Source organism: Oncorhynchus clarkii, chromosome 11, assembly GCF_045791955.1.
Source record: "Oncorhynchus clarkii lewisi isolate Uvic-CL-2024 chromosome 11, UVic_Ocla_1.0, whole genome shotgun sequence".
In the NCBI taxonomy this organism is placed as follows: Eukaryota; Metazoa; Chordata; class Actinopteri; order Salmoniformes; family Salmonidae; genus Oncorhynchus; species Oncorhynchus clarkii.
Window position 1 is genome coordinate 23,747,779 of NC_092157.1, and position 20,977 is coordinate 23,768,755.

Below are 20,977 nucleotides of genomic sequence, written 5' to 3' on the forward strand. Positions count from 1 at the left end.
GTGAACACTGAAGCTGTACTCTTACAGTTTGACAGTAGCCAATAGGCTATTGTGGCTATTTGAGGACAATGTAGGCCAACCAACAAAACCAATGGAGCGACTCCCAGAACATTATCACATGGAAATAGCTTTTGATTTCTATGATATAGCCTACAGTAGCCTATATGTGGTGTTCAATGCAGGACTACATTGCATGAGACTTTTTTACATTATGAAGGGCTTGACATTAATTAATGATTGCTTACTTGGTCTGTAACACCATGGGCCAATTAGGTTACTGTAAAATGCATTGTGTTGAATGATGCAAGAAACCACTTTACAAAGTAAAATGTATTATTATTACCATACAGAGAATTAGACAATGTAGGCTACCCCTCTGCCTCTTGGTTTATTTGCATATTTAAATCTGTCTCAAAATACAACACTGGCCCTTTAATTAAGACATAAGCTTTTTACCTGACTGGCTTTTCAAAGAGCTCTTGAAATGTAGCCTACACATTTTGTGCTCAGTGACGCGCGGCTCTGATCTGAAAAGAGCATTCACTTGTGGGGACTGCACACGCCAATAGAATCCTTCTCCGTTGCACTCTGGCTCTGCTTACAACAAAATCACACACTCAATCTTGCAAAGTTAGATTTTTGGTTTGTTGCATTGAAAAAGGGCTGATATAATGTTGATTCCATCACAGAAAAAAGACGTTGATCTGTATTGTGCAAACTAATGGGGCGAACTCAGTGAAGCTCAATCTTCTCTTGCATCTCTGTGCGGCCTGACGTTTCTTCTGTTTGCTAGTCCTGGAGGAGGTGCGTAGCTGCGCAGGTGGGCCGCATAGAGGGAACATTTGTTTCAACCCTAGTTTCTGTCCGATTTGGACATACTCTGAGTGTACAAAACATTAGGAACACCTGCTCTTTCCATGGCATAGACTGACCAGGTGAAATATTTGATCCCTTATTGATGTCACTTCTTAAATCCACCTCAATCACTGTCGATGATGGGGTGGAGACCGGTTAAAGAATGATTTTTAAACCTTGAGACAATTGAGACATGGATTGTGTATGTGTGTCATTCAGAGGGTAAATGGGCAATACAAAATATTTAAGTGCCTTTGAACGGGGTATGGTAGTAGGTGCCAGGCGCACCGGTTAGTGTGTCAAGAACTGCAATGCTGCTGAGGTTTTTCCCTCTTAACAGTTTTCTGTGTGTATCAAGAATGGTCCACCACCAAAGGACATCCCTTGACACGACTGTAGGAAGCATTGGAGTCAACATGGGCCAGCATCCCTGTGGCACACTTTCAGCACCTTGTAGAGTCAATGCAGTGACAAATTGAGGCTGTTCTGAGGGGGAAATGCAGTGCAACTTAATATTAGAAATGAGTTCCTAATGTATTGTACACACTATACATGTAGGTCCAGTGGACAGTTTATTAGGTACATCACCCAGTTCACAAAAATGGTTTGCTGCTACAGGCAGTGAGTCATGTGTCCGTGGCTTGCTATATAAAGCAAATGGACAGGCATCAAGGCATTCAGTTACTGTTCAATTGAATGTTAGAATGTGCAAATTTAGTGACTTTGAGCATGGTATGTTCGCCATTGCCAGGTGCGCCGGTTCCAGTATCTCAAAAGGCCGACTTTTCATGCACGACAGTGTCTAGGGTTTACAGAGAATGGTGCGACAAACAAAAAACATTCAGTCAGTGGCCGTCCTGTGGGCGAAAACAGCTTGTTGATGAGAGGTGGAAGGAGAATGGCAAGAATCGTACCAGCTAACAGGCGGGCCACAAACGGGCAGATAACAGAGCAGAACGGCATCTCGGAACGCACACCTCGTCAGTCCTTGTCACGGATGGGCTATTACAGCAGATGACCACACCGGGTTCCACTCCTACCAGCTAACAACAAGAAGTGGCTCCAGTGGGCACGCGATCACCAACACTGGACAATTGAGGAGTGGAAAAACATTGCCTGGTCCGACGAATCATGGTTGCGTCATGCTGATGGCAGAGTCAGGATTTGGCGTAAGCAGCATTAATCAAATCAAATTTATTTATATAGCCCTTCGTACATCAGCTGATATCTCAAAGTGCTGTACAGAAACCCAGCCTAAAACCCCAAACAGCAAGCAATGCAGGTGTAGAAGCACGGTGGCTAGGAAAAACTCCCTAGAAAGGCCAAAACCTAGGAAGAAACCTAGAGAGGAACCAGGCTATGTGGGGTGGCCAGTCCTCTTCTGGCTGTGCCGGGTGGAGATTATAACAGAACATGGCCAAGATGTTCAAATGTTCATAAATGACCAGCATGGTCCAATAATAATAAGGCAGAACAGTTGAAACTGGAGCAGCAGCACGGTCAGGTGGACTGGGGACAGCAAGGAGTCATCATGTCAGGTAGTCCTGGGGCATGGTCCTAGGGCTCAGGTCCTCTGAGAGAGAGAAAGAAAGAGGGAAGGAGAGAATTAGAGAACGCACACTTAGATTCACACAGGACACCGAATAGGACAGGAGAAGTACTCCAGATATAACAAACTGACCCTAGCCCCCCGACACATAAACTACTGCAGCATAAATACTGGAGGCTGAGACATGAGGGGTCAGGAGACACTGTGGCCCCATCCGAGGACACCCCCGGACAGGGCCAAACAGGAAGGATATAACCCCACCCACTTTGCCAAAGCACAGCCCCCACACCACTAGAGGGATATCTTCAACCACCAACTTACCATCCTGAGACAAGGCTGAGGATAGCCCACAAAGATCTCCGCCATGGCACAACCCAAGGGGGGGCGCCAACCCAGACAGGATGACCACATCAGTGAATCAACCCACTCAGGTGACGCACCCCTTCCAGGGACGGCATGAGAGAGCCCCAGTAAGCCAGTGACTCAGCCCCTGTAATAGGGTTAGAGGCAGAGAATCCCAGTGGAAAGAGGGGAGTCCATGGCCCCATCCTGCCTGGTGTCAACGGTACAAGCTGGTGGTGTAATGGTGTGGGGAATGTTTTCCTGGCACACGTTAGGTCCCTTGATACCAATTGAACAGCATTTCCATGCCCTGAAGAATTCGGGCTGTTCTGGAGGGTTTCGATCTGGTACTAGATGGGCGTACCTAATAACCTTGCCACAGTGTATATTATTGAAATAGTTATTTTTACAAAATTACATACATACACAGCTATGAATGGCAACGCAAGGGTGTGACATTGTGCTTATTACCACTAGAGTGCACACTTGTGCTGTAGTACTTACCTTAAAAGGCTCACTTTCCGAGATGAGCATTCGAGACCAAGGCCTTTGTAGTCAGCTTGAACAACGAAAGTCAGTTCACTTCTCTGTGTTTTAGCTGGGGGTGTTTGACAAAATATGCATTTACTTGAGGATTTTTATTTGGGATCTCAAAGCCTAGGGTTCATGTGTGTTATGAGTAATTTAAAGAAGAACATCATTTAAGTTGCTAATATGTTTATTACGTTATTACGCTGTTATTGCATTAATATGACATAAAACCAGGTAACATAGCAATGTAATCACAAAGAATGAGGCAGAGAATCATGTCTCTCTGTTAACTTGTGTATCATGTGTAGAAGAGTCTGTAGTTAATTTTGGGACAAGCCCACTAGGGGATACACTTGAAACAAATTAACAAAAAAAAATCGCAAGATCTCTCTTGGCATCTTCAGTCACTACTCCAGACACCAGCTCCAAGTTCACACCTAACTACCTGCATCATGTTGGCACATTGTTTATCTCATACTGCTGGTATCTTGAGTTTCCTGTTCTGTTCCTCACCCTAATCCCCATTTTAAGATGTCACACATTGAGATTACATCCATTATACATTTCTCTCTCCATGCTATTTATAGCGGAAGATCAGAGACTTGTTTTTGGAATAGCTAATTACCATTATCATCCATACCCATTTACCTGCAGGTGTTTCAGGTGCGACCATCTTATCCGTCTGTTGGCAATAATGTTCTTAGCTGTATTTATTTAGTTTTTACACAGCAAATCACTGTATTGTGAATATGGAGCTGTGGTTTATGGCTTTACTCTTCGTCTTGCCATACCTCTACTGGGTTTTTCCCCTCTCTCCCCTCCGTGGCTCTGATCTTGTCCTGCCTGCTTTAAAGCGCTCCCAGATATAAAAGATAGCGTGCCGTCTTTTTGAACTTTTCAAGGTAGTCAGATATTACAGTGACATTTGGAAAGTCTTTCATTAGAGAGGAGGAAGAGGAAGGTGACGAGAAGGGTGATCTGGGTGAGCAGGGTGCTTACTTAGCCTATGGGAGGGAGAGAGAGCGGCGTAGGAAGGGAGAGAGAGGCTTAGGGGGGGGGGGGGGGGGGGGGGGGTAGAAAGAGGGGAAATGAGATGGCTGTTGCTGCTTAGCCAAAGGTTGGGACCGTTTCCCTGACACGTCTCTCCCCTATTACCATCAATCTATCTATCTGATCATTAACAACTCCCGAGTGTCACAGGGTCCCCATGCAGGCTGCACCAACCTGAACCCAGCCGCCTCCTCTCACACACACTCAAGGGGCACCCACTTAATACCACACACTTAATATTACCCACTTAATACCACACACTTGATATCATACGCACACACACTATTCTCTCTCTTGCTTGCTCTCTCTCCCTCATTTATCTCCATTGAGACTAGCAATTAAACACAATTAAGCAAAAAAGTGTTATCTGTAGTACGAAATCGTATCGTCTTCAGCATGTCTAAGAGTTTAACTTTACTCGCATGAATACAGGGCAGGTGTAGTAAATGAATAGTGTGTAAAGAGATCACTGGAGTGTTGTATTGATTGAGGCGTAGGCCTAGATCTGCGTGGCCAGGTCCAGTACTCTGTGACCCTATGTTCACTCTGCATTGATTCAGTGGACATTCACAGATCTATTGAGACTGAGCCTGAATGGAATTGATTTTGTGGTGCGGGGTAAACCACTGGGATAGATGGAGAGAAATGGACTCTAAAAGTCCAGGGATCGGAATCGAGTCACGATTTTTTCACAGCTCGGGACTCCACTCTAAATCAATCAGTGATGACATGGATTCAGACCGGACCGGTTGTGACATGGACTTGGATTCAGACTGGACCGGTTGTGACATGGACTTAGATTCAGACTGGACCGGTTGTGACATGGACTCGGATTCAGACTGGACCGGTTGTGACATGGACTCGGATTCAGACTGGACCGGTTGTGACATGGACTCGGATTCAGACTGGACCGGTTGTGACATGGACTTGGATTCAGACTGGACCGGTTGTGACATGGACTCGGATTCAGACTGGACCGGTTGTGACATGGACTCGGATTCAGACTGGACCGGTTGTGACATGGACTCGGATTCAGACTGGACCGGTTGTGACATGGACTCGGATTCAGACTGGACCGGTTGTGACATGGACTTGGATTCAGACTGGACCGGTTGTGACTTGGTTGACAAAGTCTCTCTCCCTGGTATACTTTTAATTCCACATGCTACTAAGCTTTAGTTACAGACTACAGAGATTACACACACACACACAAGCACTAGGGCTGGGAATTGCCAGGGACCTAACAATACAATATTGTCACGATACTTAGGTGCCGATACGATAAGTATTGCGACTCATATGATTGTCACAAGTCTATATTTACGGGAATCGATATTGTGATTTGATCTTCCAATCATATTGCTCACTATATGACTGCTGCAGAGAGTGAAGAGAGAGCATGAGAAAATTAGTTTTGATCAGTCATGGAAATAAGTGCTGAAAACAAACATATTGGCTCACTATTTAAAAAGAAGATGGAGAACAAGCTATAAGATGAACAATACAGGAGTTTTGGCGCAGGTACAGCCGACTAGTGCTAGCTAATGGTACCCAGCAGCAACAACAACAAAAAATCCAAGTATTGATAAAATATCGCCCTAAATAATATTGTGGTATGTAACTGTAGCAATTATGTCTCTCATCACTGAAAAGCAATCCCCTCAAAGACTAGCCTTTGTGACATGTTGTCCCTGTGATATGGAAACGGTATGGCAGGGACACGTTCAGTCACCCTGATCTCCCCAGGGACATTCCTGTCAGGTCCACCTGTTCTGTTTGTGCACCCCCCCACCCCCCATCCCTTCTTAACCAACGCCTCCATTGATCAGGCCTCTAATCGGATAGAGGCATCATCTCATTATCTCCCTATCGATCTCTGTCCACCTCTCAAAAATTTACTCGTGGAGGGGAGGAAAGGATGAGGAGCGGGAGCGGGAGGATAAGGGTGAGAGGGGAAAATAGGGGGAGGTGTAGGAACAAAAGAAATGGCCCCATCATTAAAATGTCAAACCTCTGCCCTGATTGCCCTGGCCATAGAGCAGCTAAATGAGCCATCAAAGACATACAGGATGATAATTGTCTCGTTAAGACGCTGTACCATCAGCCTGACTATAGTGGTTCTTCAGCTGGTCGTAGTTTGACTCCATGGTTGTTTTTTAAAGTGATGAAAGAGTATGCAATGTTCAATAAGGCTGGGAGGAAGAAATACTGGTGGTCTGTATTTTTATTCCATGTTTTGTCTCTCTCTCTCAGCCATTCCTGCCAACGTGGCTGACTTGAAGAACCTGGAAGTTCTCAATGTGTTCAACAACCAGATAGAAGAGCTGCCCACTCAGATCAGCAGCCTGCAGAAGCTCAAACACCTCAACCTTGGGTAGGCCACCGAGTGTATTTTTTAAAAATATTTGTATTTTCTGTCTTGTGTGTGTGTGCGACTGTGGCTCTTCAGCTATGCCACTCCTTCATCCTCATTCCAAGCTCACAAAGCCTACGTTGTCAGACAGGTGAGAGAAAGGGGGAAACTGTTCATTTGAACACTTGTTTATTTGCGGGTCTCTCTCTTCCCCTCAGGACATGGCTGTATCTCTGCGTTCAACTGAATTGCTGTTGTCAGGGCAGGGATCCTGTTATTTTCTCATCTCCGTTTGTGACACAAATCACTTCACCCCTGTAATTTACCCTTAAAGCTTTACCCATCACTTCACATTCACATAGTGGAATAAACCATTATCAACCAGTATGCACACATTTTATCCTAGAACAATTTAGATCACACATCTGGCTAATCAGTGTAAGAATACGAGCGTATGCCATCTCTTCATATGGTGATCAGTCGATCTATGTAATGCCATAATAAAGACTGGCAGAATTTACCAGATTGCAATAGGTTTGATTTGATTAGATTGAAGGACTATAGAAGACAGCAAGCTATGTTCCCTAACCTATACCAGTCTGCCAAAGACGACGAATCCCAAACAATTTCAGTTCTCAGGTCAATTTATGCACAGCACAAAGGGACAAGGCTAAACCTAAGACTGGTGTGCGTGAGGCACGGTGTATAATTAGCTATTTGCCAAGACAACATCGAGAGGCTCAGAGACAACTTCATATCGTGTATTTCTGTCCTCTGTGAGCACTTAAAGGTGGAACACAACCTGTTTCCTACTCTCATCCTCTCGTCCAGAACTCGACATTAATGCTTTTCCTTTTGTCTGGGACAATTACAAAATTTAGTTGGACAAGAAGAATATAGATTTAAGTTGTAAAAATGGACACAAATCACAATATCAAACAATTACTCAGATCACAGGCCAATTTTGGAATAACAGTCAAATACATTTTTCATGTACATGTATAAAAAGGCTACAAAGTGTAGGTGATAAAGCACATTGGCTACAGCCTCATGTCCAAACCGATGCCGACATGAGGGAGGCGACGGAAAATGTAGCCAAACTTTAATGAGACTTTTAATTACACAGATATCGGCTAAACGCCAGTCACGTTTGGCCAACTACAATGGAGGATAATTCACATCAACGTCTAAAGACTTGATTCTGTCGACGTACTGGAGGCACGGTTCGTTCAGATGTAATGGTCGAGTGAAGGTTCGTGCCTGTTGCACCCCGCACCTCACCCACCTTGAACCTGGGCGGAGGCGGGCAGCATTTCAAAACTATTCCACCTGGAAACTTAATTGTTTTAAAACCTGCATGTTTTATGTCATTTTACGAAGCATGTCTTGTTTCAAAGTAGCCAAATTATGAGCGTAGAAATGTTGAGGGAATTGTTGTTCTGTAGGTTTTCAAATCGACGTTATTTTATTGTCCAGCAGCCAAAGGCAATAGTCCTAGTCAGTAATCCATCACGCTAGTTGATGCATCTTTTTACATTTTCCTTTTCTTCATTTCGAATGGATATTTGTGCGTTTGAGAAGTGTTTTCTGCTAATTGCATTTTGGAACGTTCGCAAATAGCCTACAGCCATGTGTGCATTGTTGAGCTTTATAATATGAAGAAATAAAACTCTATCAAAATTTATAAGCTAAACGGTCTGATCTGTTGCATCAGCTTCTTTTTTTTTTTATGTTGCAGTGGTTGTATGAATTTTGGATCTGTCATTCCAGAACTTTCCAGACACTGTTTTGAACCGTAGACATATACAAAAGTAATTGGAATGTTGAAATATTTTAAAAGCTACCCAGGGTGGCCAACCATCCTCCATGAGAGCCTTAAAGGGACTGTTGTATTCAGAGGCTTGAATATGTAAAGATGCCAATCGGCTGTGTAGCCTATATTCCTGTCTGATTCTCTGGTAAAAAAATGCATTTTATTTTGTAGAGTGGTTCCTTGCATCTTAAAATGATGTCAGAATAGTGTTACAGGTCTTCTTTTAAAAAATTATTTTGGGACAAGTGACTTGTGCTTTTGGACAGGTAAAAAAATCTACAAGTCCTACTTGAGAGTTTTCTCTTTTCTCTTCCTATGTTCTACTCCAGTTCAGTCACAGCCCAAATGTGTGGAATTAACAGTTTGCCCACTACAGTTTTAACCCCAAATACCTTTTGTGGGCCCCCCTGGCCAATGAAAGATGGGGGCTGGCGATAAGGGATTGGTCTCAATGTCACGCGGGATTACCAAAGTTTTTACAATCTCCTCCACCGCTCTGACATCCTGCGTCTCTTATGGATTGGCTGTCAGCTGCACCGTCTCCCAACCATAATCTAGGAAACATAAGCCTCGCAGACGTATTCAAGACCCACTGTCCCTTTCAGCGCGGTGTGTGTACTCTGTACTGTGTGTGTCTGATGTGTTTGTGTGTGTGCAGGCGCATTTGTGTGTACCTACCAACCTGATCTCATTTGTCAAAACAATCTCTGCCTCCCAACCTGTAATTGCCTTGCAAACATATCCTGGCGTCACAGAATCAATTTGTTTTTGCTTTTCAAATCCGCCCTGAAAGCAAGGCGCTCCACTGTGTTCCCTGTGTCTTTGAGACGGCCTAGCCTCTTGTGGTGTGTGTGGATATTGATAATGTAATACCTGGAGATGTATAGACTGAGGCTTAAATGGTTGGGCTCAATCAGGACCTGATCTCCGGCTAGGCCCAGTGACACCTTGATCCTCTCCTTCTTCCTGAGCTCATTCTATAGAATCCTTAAACAGTTCTGCCACTATCTATAAGAATATGCCTAACAGAAGGACTATATGTGACCTTGCATGCAGAATGTGAGATTACACAATACAATTGAAGAATGAGTTATTTCTCCCAAGGTGAGCGCCAGCTAGTATGAAAAAAGAATGACTCTGCGTTCACTGTACATTGGATTTACTGTAAAAATAATGTCACAGGCTCAGGAAACCGATGTCTTCACCATTAGACCAAGTGAAAATGTCCTCTTGTGCTGAGGGTGACACTGATTTTTCTTCAGTCAAGGACTACCTCAGGAAATGCCGTTGTAAAGCTGTGAGTTGGTTTAACTCGTTGTTTTCTAACTGTCATTATGCGTGCAGTATGAACAGGATGAGTGCTCTGCCCCGAGGCTTCGGGTCCCTGCCTGCTCTGGAGGTGCTGGACCTGACCTACAACAACCTGAACGAGAGCTCACTGCCCGGCAACTTCTTCTACCTCAGTGAGTCACTCTCTCTCACACACACACACACACTGCATCGCACGCACACACGTCCACAGAAACCTGTGAAGAAACACACACGTGTACTCAAGTGCGACTGAAATATTTCTCCTGTCACCACACGCTGGGCAGACCACCATTCTTATTACTGACTCGAGCACATCATCATCATGGGCCTCATCTTTCTAATCAACTCCTCCATTCCATCCACCACCCTGTTCTGGTAATTGACGCGCTCTCTCTGATAAAAATAAAAAAACAACTCAAAAGGGGATGTCTTCAACCAAGACCTAAAGTGGGAGAGAGAGAGTTAGGAAGGAAGAGGAGAGGGAGAGATGGTCTCCCCATCTCTGACTGTTTCTCTCTCTGAGGCTGCTGTGCTAGCTCTACTAATGGCCTGTTATTTTAATACTGATGATGACATAATGAAAGCACTATTCACACAGCAATCGGCGACATTTTAATCTTATCCCCCCCCCCCCCGCCTCGCACACTACCTCCTCTCCTCCCCACTCCATTTATCAAAGCTGGAGGAGGCTACGATGCCCAGACACACACACACAGATCGCTACTAATTCCCTGCCCAAATTAAACAGCCACTGATTAATGAATGAGGTGCATATGATTGAAGACAATCAGAGATACAAGAAGGAGGATATGCACTTTCATTATTGCTATTAGAAGCCTGTAATGTGGCTATTTTTGGTATTTTACTTTGCTCCAAAGGATCTGCTTCCCTTAGAGTGACATACCAGGAAGTATGCCTGTCTGTCTGGATGTCTCCCCAAATCCCTGATGGAAGAATAGTGTCAGTGAATCTGAAGATTACCCTTTTGGTCTAGTCTGTCTCTCTGTTTGGGTGTGTGTTTCTGTGTGTGTGTCTCTGTGTGGGTGTCTCTGTGTGTGTATGTGTGAGAGAGAATGAGAGGCAGTGTGAGCTGCTGTCTTCCAGTGTGTCAGTATGTGTGTTTGTTTATATAGACCCCCCCCCCCCGACTAGACAAGCAGCAGTAAATCTATGTTTGACCCATGTGTGTGTCAGCTGCCCAGAGCTTGCAAACGGTTATTAATCAGCCGTGACTGGTCTTATTGATCACGCTTCGGCCTGGTTAGGACTGAAAGTCCAGTGCACACACACACACTAACCAACTCCTGTGTAAATTGCAGCTACCCTGCGTGCACTCTATCTCAGTGACAACGACTTTGAGATGCTTCCTCCAGACATCGGCAAGCTGGGCAAGCTGCAGATTGTGAGTCATTTATCTTAATATCTCCCTCTGAATATCAGTGGTCTCCTTTCTCTCCTTCGTATTGCTTGGTTGGTTCCTTGTATTGTCCGTCACCTAGAACTGCCTTAATACAGGAGTGACGGTTCCCCACAATAAGGACTTCAAATGGCATGTGTCTCTCCTATTGTGATGTCTCAAGATGTTTTATTCTGATTGTAGATGGGAAATCATTGTTTAGTATACAGTTGAAGTCGGAGGTTTACATATATTGACTCCAACCTAAGAGTATCTCGTTTTTTTTAAACCACTCCACAAATTTCTTGTGAACAACCTATAGTTTTGACAAGTCGGTTAGGACATCTACTTTGTGCAGGACACAAGTAATTTTCCCAACAATTTACAGACAGATAATTTCACTTATAATTCACTTATAATTCACTGTATCACAATTCTAGTGGGTCGTAAGTTTACATACACTAAGTTGAATGTGCCTTTAAACCGCTTGGAAAATTCCAGAAAATTATGTCATGGCTTTAGAAGCTTCTGATAGGCCTTGAAATACATCCACAGGTACACCTCAGGCTAATTGACATAATTTGAGTCAATCTTCAAACTCAGTGTTTCTTTGCTTGACATCATGGGAAAATCAAAAGAAGTCAGCCAAGACCTCAGAAAAAATATTGCAGATCTTCACAAATCTGGTTCATCCTTGGGAGCAATTTCCGAACGCCTGAAGGTACCACGTTCATCTGTGCAAACAATAGCACGGAAGTATAAACACCATGGGACCACGCAGCCGTCATACCGCTCAGGAAGGAGACGCGTTCTATATCCTAGAGATGAACATAGTTTGGTGCGAAAAGTGCAAATCAATCCCAGAGCAACAGCAAAGGACCTTGTGAAGATGCTGGAGGAAACGGGTACAAAAATGTCTACGCCCACAGTGAAACGAGTCCTATATCGACACAACCTGAAAGGCCGCTCAGCAAGGAAGAAGCCACTGCTCCAAAACCAGCATAAAAAAGCCAGACTACAGTTTGCAACTCCACATGGGGACAAAGATCGTACTTTTTGGAGAAATGTCCACTGGTCTGATGAAACAAAAATAGAACTGTTTGGCCGTAATGACCATTGTTATGTTTGGAGGAAAAAGGGGGAGGCTTGCAAGCTGAAGAACACCATTCCAACCATGAAGCACAGGGAAGGCAGCACCATGTTGTGGGGGTGCTTTGCTGTAGGAGGGACTGGTGCACTTCACAAAATAGATGGCATCATGAGGTAATGAAATTTGTGGATATATTGAAGCAACATCTCAAGACGTCAGTCAGGAAGTTAAAGCTTGGTTGCAAAGGGGTCTTCCAAATGGACAATGACCCCAAGCATACTTCCAAAGTTGTGGCAAAATGGCTTAAGACAACAAAGTCAAGGTATTGGAGTGGCCATCACAAAGTCCTAAACTCAATCCTATAGAAAATTTGTGGGCAGAACTGAAAAAGCGTTTGTGAGAAAGGAGGCCTAGAAACCTGACTAAATTACTCCAGCTCTGTCAGGAGGAATGGGCCAAAATTCACCCAACTTATTGTGGGAAGGTTACCTAAACTTTTGACCCAAGTTGAACAATTTAAAGGCAATGCTACCAAATACTAATTCAGTGTATGTAAACGTCTGACCCACTGGGAATGTGATGAAAGAAATAAAAGCTGAAATAAATCATTCTCTCTACTATTTATTCTGACATTTCACATTCTTAAAATAAAGTTATGATCCTAACTGACCTAAGACGGGGAATATTTACTATGATTAAATGTCAGGAATTGTGAAAAACTGAATTTAAATGTATTTGGTAAGGTGTATGTAAACTTCCGACTTCAACTGGATATGGATGAATGTCTGCTGTGCAAACAGTACACATGTAATGTTTTATATACATTGACCTCATCCAGAAGACGAGGTCAGTACAGGTGCATCAAAGCTGGGACCAAGAGACAGAGGCTGATTTTCAATCTCAAGGCCATCAGACTGTTAAATAGCCATCACTAGCACATTAGGGGCTGCTGCCTATATACATAGACTTGAAATCACTGGCCACTTTAATCAATTGAACACTAGTCACTTTAATGATGTTTTCATATCTTGCATTACTCATCTCATATGTATATACTGTATTCTACACTGTTCTACTGTATCTTAGCCTATGCTGCTCTGACATTGCTCGTCCATATATTTATATATTCTTAATTGCATTCCTTTACTTATATTTATGTGTACTGGGTATATGTTGTGTAATTTGTTAGATATTACTTGTTAGATATTTCTTGTTAGATATTACTTGTTAGATATTGCTGTGCTGTCGGAGCTAGGAACATTTCGCTACACACACAATAACATCTGCTAAGCACGTGCATGTGACCAATAAAATGTGATTTTATTTTATTCAGAATGTATAAATCACTATTTTCCTCTCTCTATCCCCCCTCTTACTCCCTTTGTCTTTCTCTCTCGTCCTTCATCTCTCCCTCTACGTCTCTCTCATTTCCCCCCCCCCTTCTCACCCCATATCCTCCTCTCCATAGCTGAGTCTGAGGGATAATGACCTCATCTCTCTGCCTAAAGAGATAGGAGACCTGGCCCAGCTCAAAGAGCTCCACATTCAGGGCAACAGGCTCACTGTGCTGCCCCCTGAACTGGGTAAGACTGACCACACGAACACACTATTGCACACAGACACACACACAGTCACTGTATGTAGGCGCAGGTGTAGTTGACTGCTCCTCTGGTTGGCTGGCCTCTCCCAGCATCGCCCCACTGCCCTCACCGTCCCACTGTGTGTGTGCGCGCGCGCATGTGCATGCCCCAGATGGCATGCTTCACAGATCCACAAACCCATGAACCCCCACAGAGGTCACCAGGGGTCGACCCTCTCTCTGACAGCCTGTAGAGTACAATGTGTGGACCCTCGCCACTGGAGGTTCTGCAGCTCAACCCAGCTCCGTTTACGAAACTGAAACACCTTCCAGTACAATGCAAAGGAAATATTTTCATCAGTTGGTAAAAACCATAAAAGGGGATGTCTTCAGCCAAGACCTAAAGCAGAAGAGAGAGAGTTCAGGAGGAAGAGGAGAGGGAGAGATGGTCTACTGTTTCTCTCACTATGTGTGTAGAGCTGATTAGAATCTCCCTGTCACGGCTCCCTAATCCCAGTGTCTCACTCCTCTGGCCTTGTTAGGGCCACAGCTACACCACCAGCCAAAAGAGAGGATGGGGGATGGGGGAGGGAAAGAATGTTAGAGAGATGGAGGGACGGACAGGCGGAGGGAGCGACTGAGGGACGGGTTGCTCCAGAGATGGAGGGACGGACAGGCGGAGGGAGCGACTGAGGGACGGGGGGGTGCTCCAAAGATGGAGCAGAGGAAAAGAGGGGGATGAGGGGAGAAAGAGATGAAGAGGGAGTGGTCCCTCTAACAAGGAGCAGCCAAGTGCACAGGGGAAGTGCAGGTTTGGGGATAGAATATCGGGCATTGTAGCTGTCGAGACCACACTGGAGAGAAGAGGGACTAACACCGACCTAATCCTGTAACTAGGGGAGAGGGATGATGGAGTGGTGGGAAGGAAAGGAGGATAAATAAGGGCGATGAGGTTTCAAGTGTATGTAAAATATATTTCCGACAGATTATTACAGTTTAACCATACTGTAAAACCATCAAATCATTCAGTCTCTGAATTCAACCCTAGTTTGTTCTCACACAAAAAAAATCCAGACAAAGCTGAAAGCAAGGAGTTGATTAAGAAGAGCAGTGAAACTGTAGATTCTGTACAATTATAGACGAACAGCTGAACAACCCTAACTGACTAGTTAACATGGGGCTGCTGGTGTTGGCTTGCTCTGACCAGGCGTAACGTTGGGGTTGGGGGACCTAGGGGTTTTAGGTTTTAGGCCCAGACAGCTCTCTCGGTGCTGGGCTAGTCAGATGTGTGTTAATTGGTCTCTGAGGTGCTACCATCGACCACATTAGCACCGTGACCCGTTGCCCGCGCCACAATGTTGTCAGAACGTTGTTCACTCTTTTGCCCTTTCTCTCCCTCTTTCCTCGCTCCTCTTCTCCCCACACCTTCATCTCTCCACCCGTTGACCTCTTCTCCCTCCCTCCTTTCCTCTCTGACACTCTTTTCTATATCACTCAAATTCCTAATCTCTTTCTGTTCATCCCCTCTCTCTCTCTTCAGGTAACCTGGATCTGACTGGGCCTAAGCAGGTGTTCAAGGCTGAGAATAACCCGTGGGTGACCCCCATTGCAGACCAGTTCCAGCTGGGAGTCTCCCATGTGTTTGAATACGTCCGCTCCGAGACCTACAAGTAGTAAGTAGTCTAATCTACAAACACCCCTACACCTATAGCAGTAGTGGACTCACTGACTCCGAACTACTGAGGGAGAGGACTCTAAGAGGAGAGAATGGGACGTGTGTGTGTTAAGGACTTTAATTTGTGTGACTGTCTGTGTGTCTCCCTCTCCCGCTGGTCTTGTGGCTGTATCATGGTGTTGTTGGACCCTCACCCTGCCCTGCTCTCTCCTGGGCCCTCAAACCTTTACTTCTCATTAGGGACAGAGCGAGGGATGCGTGGATCCTCTGTCCTCTCCTTCCCTATTTTCTCGTTCTGTCCATTGAGCTACTGGACTGCCACTTCAACGCAATCCTCCAGCCGAGACCCACTCACTCTTATAGACCTGAGGGAGTTTGTCCGTTCCTCTACGGATGATGTACAGTAGCTTTCGGTTTCTGTTGCGTTGTCCTCCTGCTCAGGGCTCTACGGATTTCCATCCCAATGTCAGGTGTAAAAGGGGGATAAATAAAGAAGCGTATGATGTCACTTCCTGCATAATGGCGGATGTCTCTAGGCTCTGACCCCGGCACCAGCTGTCTACGTCCCAGACTCTCTCAGTGCCAGCTGGAGGAGGAAGGTGATACAGACCTGTAAGACTTGGCCATTGGTGGAAGGCAATGTTCTCTCTAAGCCACGCACCTCCTCCAGGACTGGCAAACAGAAGAAACGCCAGCCCACGCAGAGACGCAAGAGGAGATTGAGCTTCACTGAGTTCGCCCCATTAGTTTGCACAATACAGATCCAACGTTTTTTTTTCTGTGATCGAATCAACATTATATCAGCCCCTTTTCAATGCAACAAACCAAAACAAATCTAACTTTGCAAGATTGAGTGTGTGATTTTGTTGTAGGCAGAGCCAGATTCTATTGGCGTGTGTAGTCCACGAGAGGTCTTTCAATCGCCCAGAAGTGAATCTGCTTTTCAGATCAGTGCCGCAAGTGTGCACATTTGTTGATATTCTTTGCTAGTTAGCAAGTTAACCCAGTTATAGATAAGTATAGGGCAGCAATAGAGTTAGTTTGGTGGGAGCTACCCAGAGACCAGAGCTAACAGCATGAAATAACACTCCCAACAACAGCACAGCCCTGTCTGACAAGCCCTGGAGCTGTCGATGTCTGCTTTGAGTTACCTCTACTGTCTGTTCACTGCTGAGCCCATCTTTACTCTAAAACCTCGCGCTCACACACACACTCTCTATTTCTCTCTTTCTCTCTCTGTGTCTCACTCTCTCTTGTAATATGTTTTTCTGTTTAAAAGAGCAGAGACTTTTAAAGATTTCCTGTGTGTGGATGGTGAGGCTAATTTTAGTCCTCTTATAGAGGGCAGTTTTATTTTGGAGTCTTTGTTTCTGGAACAACCCAGTCAGGTCATTCTAGTTAATGTCTGTCTGTCTAGTTGGTTCTATTAACCCAGAATCAGATCAATTACTATGACGGGCTTGAGGCATTCATTTTGTCTGTCTGTGACTGGGGACTGGTATTGTAGTACAGTATCGGCCCATTCCAAAGCTATTTACGCACTTAAACATTATCTATGCATTTGAAACCCGTAGTTTTGGTTTGTACTGTACCAGGAATGTTCTTAGATGGCACAGTTGAACTAGCCTTGTCCATTGCTCTATGTACTGTACCTAACTTCTGGGCTCCCGAGTGGCGTAGCGGTCTAACGCTTCGATCACACCAACAGCGTCATTACATTTCGCTACACCAGAATTGCATTAATTTTCAATGAAACACTGCGTTTGCCGAGGCAGCGTTGCGTTTGCCGAGGCAGCGTTGCGTTTGCCGAGGCAGCGTTGCGTTTGCCGAGGCAGTTGCAGTGTGTTCTGTGTGGTGCATACTTTGGGTTTATCGAATGCATGTGTCAAACTGTGTAGACAGCTTGACAGAAATGGCAGCAGAAGGTGAATGATGAACTATTGTTGCGTACATATTCAGATGATGCTGCGTGCTATTTTGCGCAAGGACTCTGGCGGTGTATTCGAAGCGTAAGGCACTGCATCTCAGTGCTAGAGGCGTCACTACGGACCCTGGTTCGATCCTGGGCTGTATCACAACCGGTCGTGATCGGGAGTCCCATAGGGCGGTGCAAAACTGGGCCAGCGTCACCTGGGTTAGGCGAGGGTTTAGTAGGCCGTCATTGGGAGGCGGACGCAGAACAAATCCCTCTGTTGAAAACTTTCATATCCAGCTGATCCTACATCTTCAGAGAGACTCGACCCACACACTGGAACTTATCTTCGTGTGTGTGTGTGTGTGTGTGTGTGTGTGTGTGTGTGTGTGTGTGTGTGTGTGTGTGTGTGTGTGTGTGTGTGTGTGTGTGTGTGTGTGTGTGTGTGTGTGTGAATATGTGCCTATGTGCCTCTGTGACCTGGTGCAAGGACATGTCTGTCTGGGTTTATCCAAAGCTATGGCATCCCACTCTACTGTTGAACTGTAGTAGATTCTGCAAGCATACAATATGCATCTAGGCACTGTGACGCTCATAGTTACACCTTTTGTTGCAAAAAAGTGTACGTTTTCTTGAACGTTTCCCTCTGTGTTTTGATTAGGCGTATGCTAATGTAGCGCTGGCCACTGACCAACGACAGGTTTGATACACACCAATGCCGTCTGCATCAGACGTATGGTGTTGAAGACTGGCATATATTACCAACGGCAGGTTTGATGCACAATCAATGCTGTCTGCATCAGTGATGATGTTAAACGCTGCTGGTCAATGAAAATGCCGGGTACCATAAATCACTACTCAGACAGGCCAAGTCAAACCGGCGTCCCTGCCGCTGAGATTATACTAGACCTCTCGCTTTATCTGTCTCATAAGTCATCTTTATATTTCCTCATCGATTCGCTGATTCATCAAGACAAAAGTGGTGGTGAATGTGCTGTTGGAAACGTCACGGTCTGCTGTTGATACTGGCATTTTTATTTGGTATTGCAGGGGACCGATTGCAAGTGTATTGCAAATATTTTGTATTATATAGTGTTTTGTATTTGTATAAAGTACCTCAACTGTGCCTTCGATTAGTGTTCTCCTTGGTACAGAATTCAAGGCCTCTAGGCCTAAATCTATTATGAGCTGGCAAAGATGCGGCAATGTTTCTTCCTTCCTTGTCAGTCAGCTTACGTCCTCTTCTGTAAAGTGGAAAATACGTTTCTCCAAGAGAGAAAATAAGCATTTGCTTGCAGAAGATCCCGTAGTCGCAAGTCTTCCACAATTTATTTAGATGCCATTCTAGCTTTTTTGTGTTAAAAGGTTTTTTAAATTACTCATTAGCTAGGAGTGAATAGGTTTTGTCTCTTTGAGTCTACTCAGTTGTTACATGGGTTATGCTCGTCGTGGACATGGTGTGCTGTAGCACTCTATGTGAAATCACTGTGAGGTGGATTTTAAATAGGCTATTCAGACAATGTGATCCTCATTCTCTGTTAGTGTGTTAACGAGGTGCAGACTTTGTGGGGGATGGTGTTATTAGTGTACTTTCACTTTACTGGTCCCCTTCCGTGTGTGTGTGTGTGTGTGTGTGTGTGTGTGTGTCAGTCAGACCTGGGTTCAAATTCTATTTAGGGTTTTGAAATGACTTTCAAATACATTTTGAAGGTAGTAGTTGAATATTGGAATATATTTGGAAATACACTTCAAATGTGTTGGCATGTATTTGAAAATATTTAAATACACAGTGTATTTTCAAATAGAAAATATTCAAATGCTCCCAAATGTTTTGAACCAATGTGTGGTATTTGGAAAAAAGTATTTATAGGAAGTAATTTGAAAATACTTTCAAATACTTCAAATTGAAGTACCTGATTTGGGCACATTATTTGAAAATACACAGAAAATAAGTTTTTAAGTAACTAATAATTAAATATGCATGTCTTTGAACCCAGGTCTTGTGTGTGTTGTGGGGGGGGGGGGGTAACGGTTATCTCACATTAGACAGGCGTTAACAGACCTCCGGGTTGTGTCTGGTCTCCGAAGGATTCATTCGCACAGCAGCCTCCTCACTTTCCTCAGTGTCCTTCAGACACCACTACTCAAGACTCACTCTCTATTCCTCCTTCTCTCACTCCTGTTTCCCTTCTCTTACTCTGCCTCCATCTAGCTCTCTTTCTCCCTCTTCCCTTCTCTCTACATCAGTTTACTCCCTAACATGTCATGGAGTTTATTTTCATTGCTTGCTCAGGGATAAGAGTACCAGTGTGCTTTTCAATGTCCTCTTGAACAAAGAATCCATTGCAGTTGGTACTACACTATAGAGCATTAGACATTCTGCATGAGTATAGTTCAACCCTACCTTCACCCCACTAAGGTCTCTTCTATCACGATCACTGCTTTCTCTCGGCGTTGTCAATAGTATCCAGAAATTGCTGTGTCTTCAGTCTTCTGTGGTTTTCTGAAGCCCCAAACCATAGTGCAGCACCATTATACTCATCCGTTTAGGAGTGTGTGTTTTAAGGAGGAGGGTATGGACTGTTAAGTAGTGCCCGCGCATCCTTCTTAGTTCTTCAAATGAAGTGTGTGTGTGTTTTAATTGTGTTTTCATTTCTCAGTCAGCTCTGGACAGCTGTGCAGTGACGAACGCTAGCCACCCTCTCTTATCAGCAATCATTAAGAGAAGAGAGAGAAACAGAGCGAGATAAATCTGTTGTGTGTGTGAGGGAGCAGAATTTGAGTTTAACATGTGTTAATGCTTTATGATTATGCCATGGCTTTCCCTTCGCAGCTGTCTGTCAGTCCACCAGTCCGGCTGCCAATTATTTCTGTCAAGTTAACAAGCTCCGTATGAAATATGCATGACAGGTACACACACACACCTGCTGTGAAACTACTACTGCTGGCTCCAGCCAGAGACTGAAGCTAAATAGGCTCTAGGTGTATCAGTTAAAAATTACTTTAAACCTATTAGGAAGTGTTCTCCTCAATGCTGTGTGGGCATTCGGATCATTAGGAACCAATCAGGGTTTGTCTGGTCTAGACACAGGTGCTCAGCACTTTACAAACCCACCTGCTGAGTCTGCCATCTAAATGGTACCCTATGTAATGCACTACGTTTGACCATAGGGCAATGGCCGTGTCAGTCACGTGATATTTAAAATTATGTGTTTTTAAACCATAGACCTCTGTGGAGTTTTCTTTGTAGGACTTTTGAGTTTTATTTTGAGTCCGACCTCAAAGTACAATGAGAGAGGCAAGGTGATAGATGATGTTATCAGGTGTTGATAACTCTGAATTCAACTAACACGTTAGTGTCATAACGGCACAGTAGGAGAGGGGAGGAAAATCCTTTGCACTAAGCTTCTCTCTGGTGTAGCTAACTAACATCCCCCCCAACACACACACAAACTTTACCTTAGCATATTTTATCAGGCGATTCTGCATGGCCAGCTAGCACTAGTTCGTTAATTCTGCTG

General features: G+C 44.5%; 1 protein-coding gene across 2 annotated transcripts in view; it reads left to right on the forward strand.

Moving 5' to 3' along the window:
• The window catches only part of LOC139420388 (Ras suppressor protein 1), a 35,793-nt gene that overhangs the window by 2,915 nt on the left and 11,901 nt on the right, over positions 1-20,977 (forward strand). For both annotated transcript variants that reach the window (XM_071170436.1, XM_071170437.1), the window contains exons 4-8: positions 6,581-6,701; positions 9,838-9,956; positions 11,124-11,206; positions 13,759-13,873; positions 15,410-15,542. In XM_071170436.1, the coding sequence (XP_071026537.1) occupies positions 6,581-6,701; positions 9,838-9,956; positions 11,124-11,206; positions 13,759-13,873; positions 15,410-15,542 (571 nt within the window). The remainder of the gene's footprint in view (positions 1-6,580; positions 6,702-9,837; positions 9,957-11,123; positions 11,207-13,758; positions 13,874-15,409; positions 15,543-20,977) is intronic.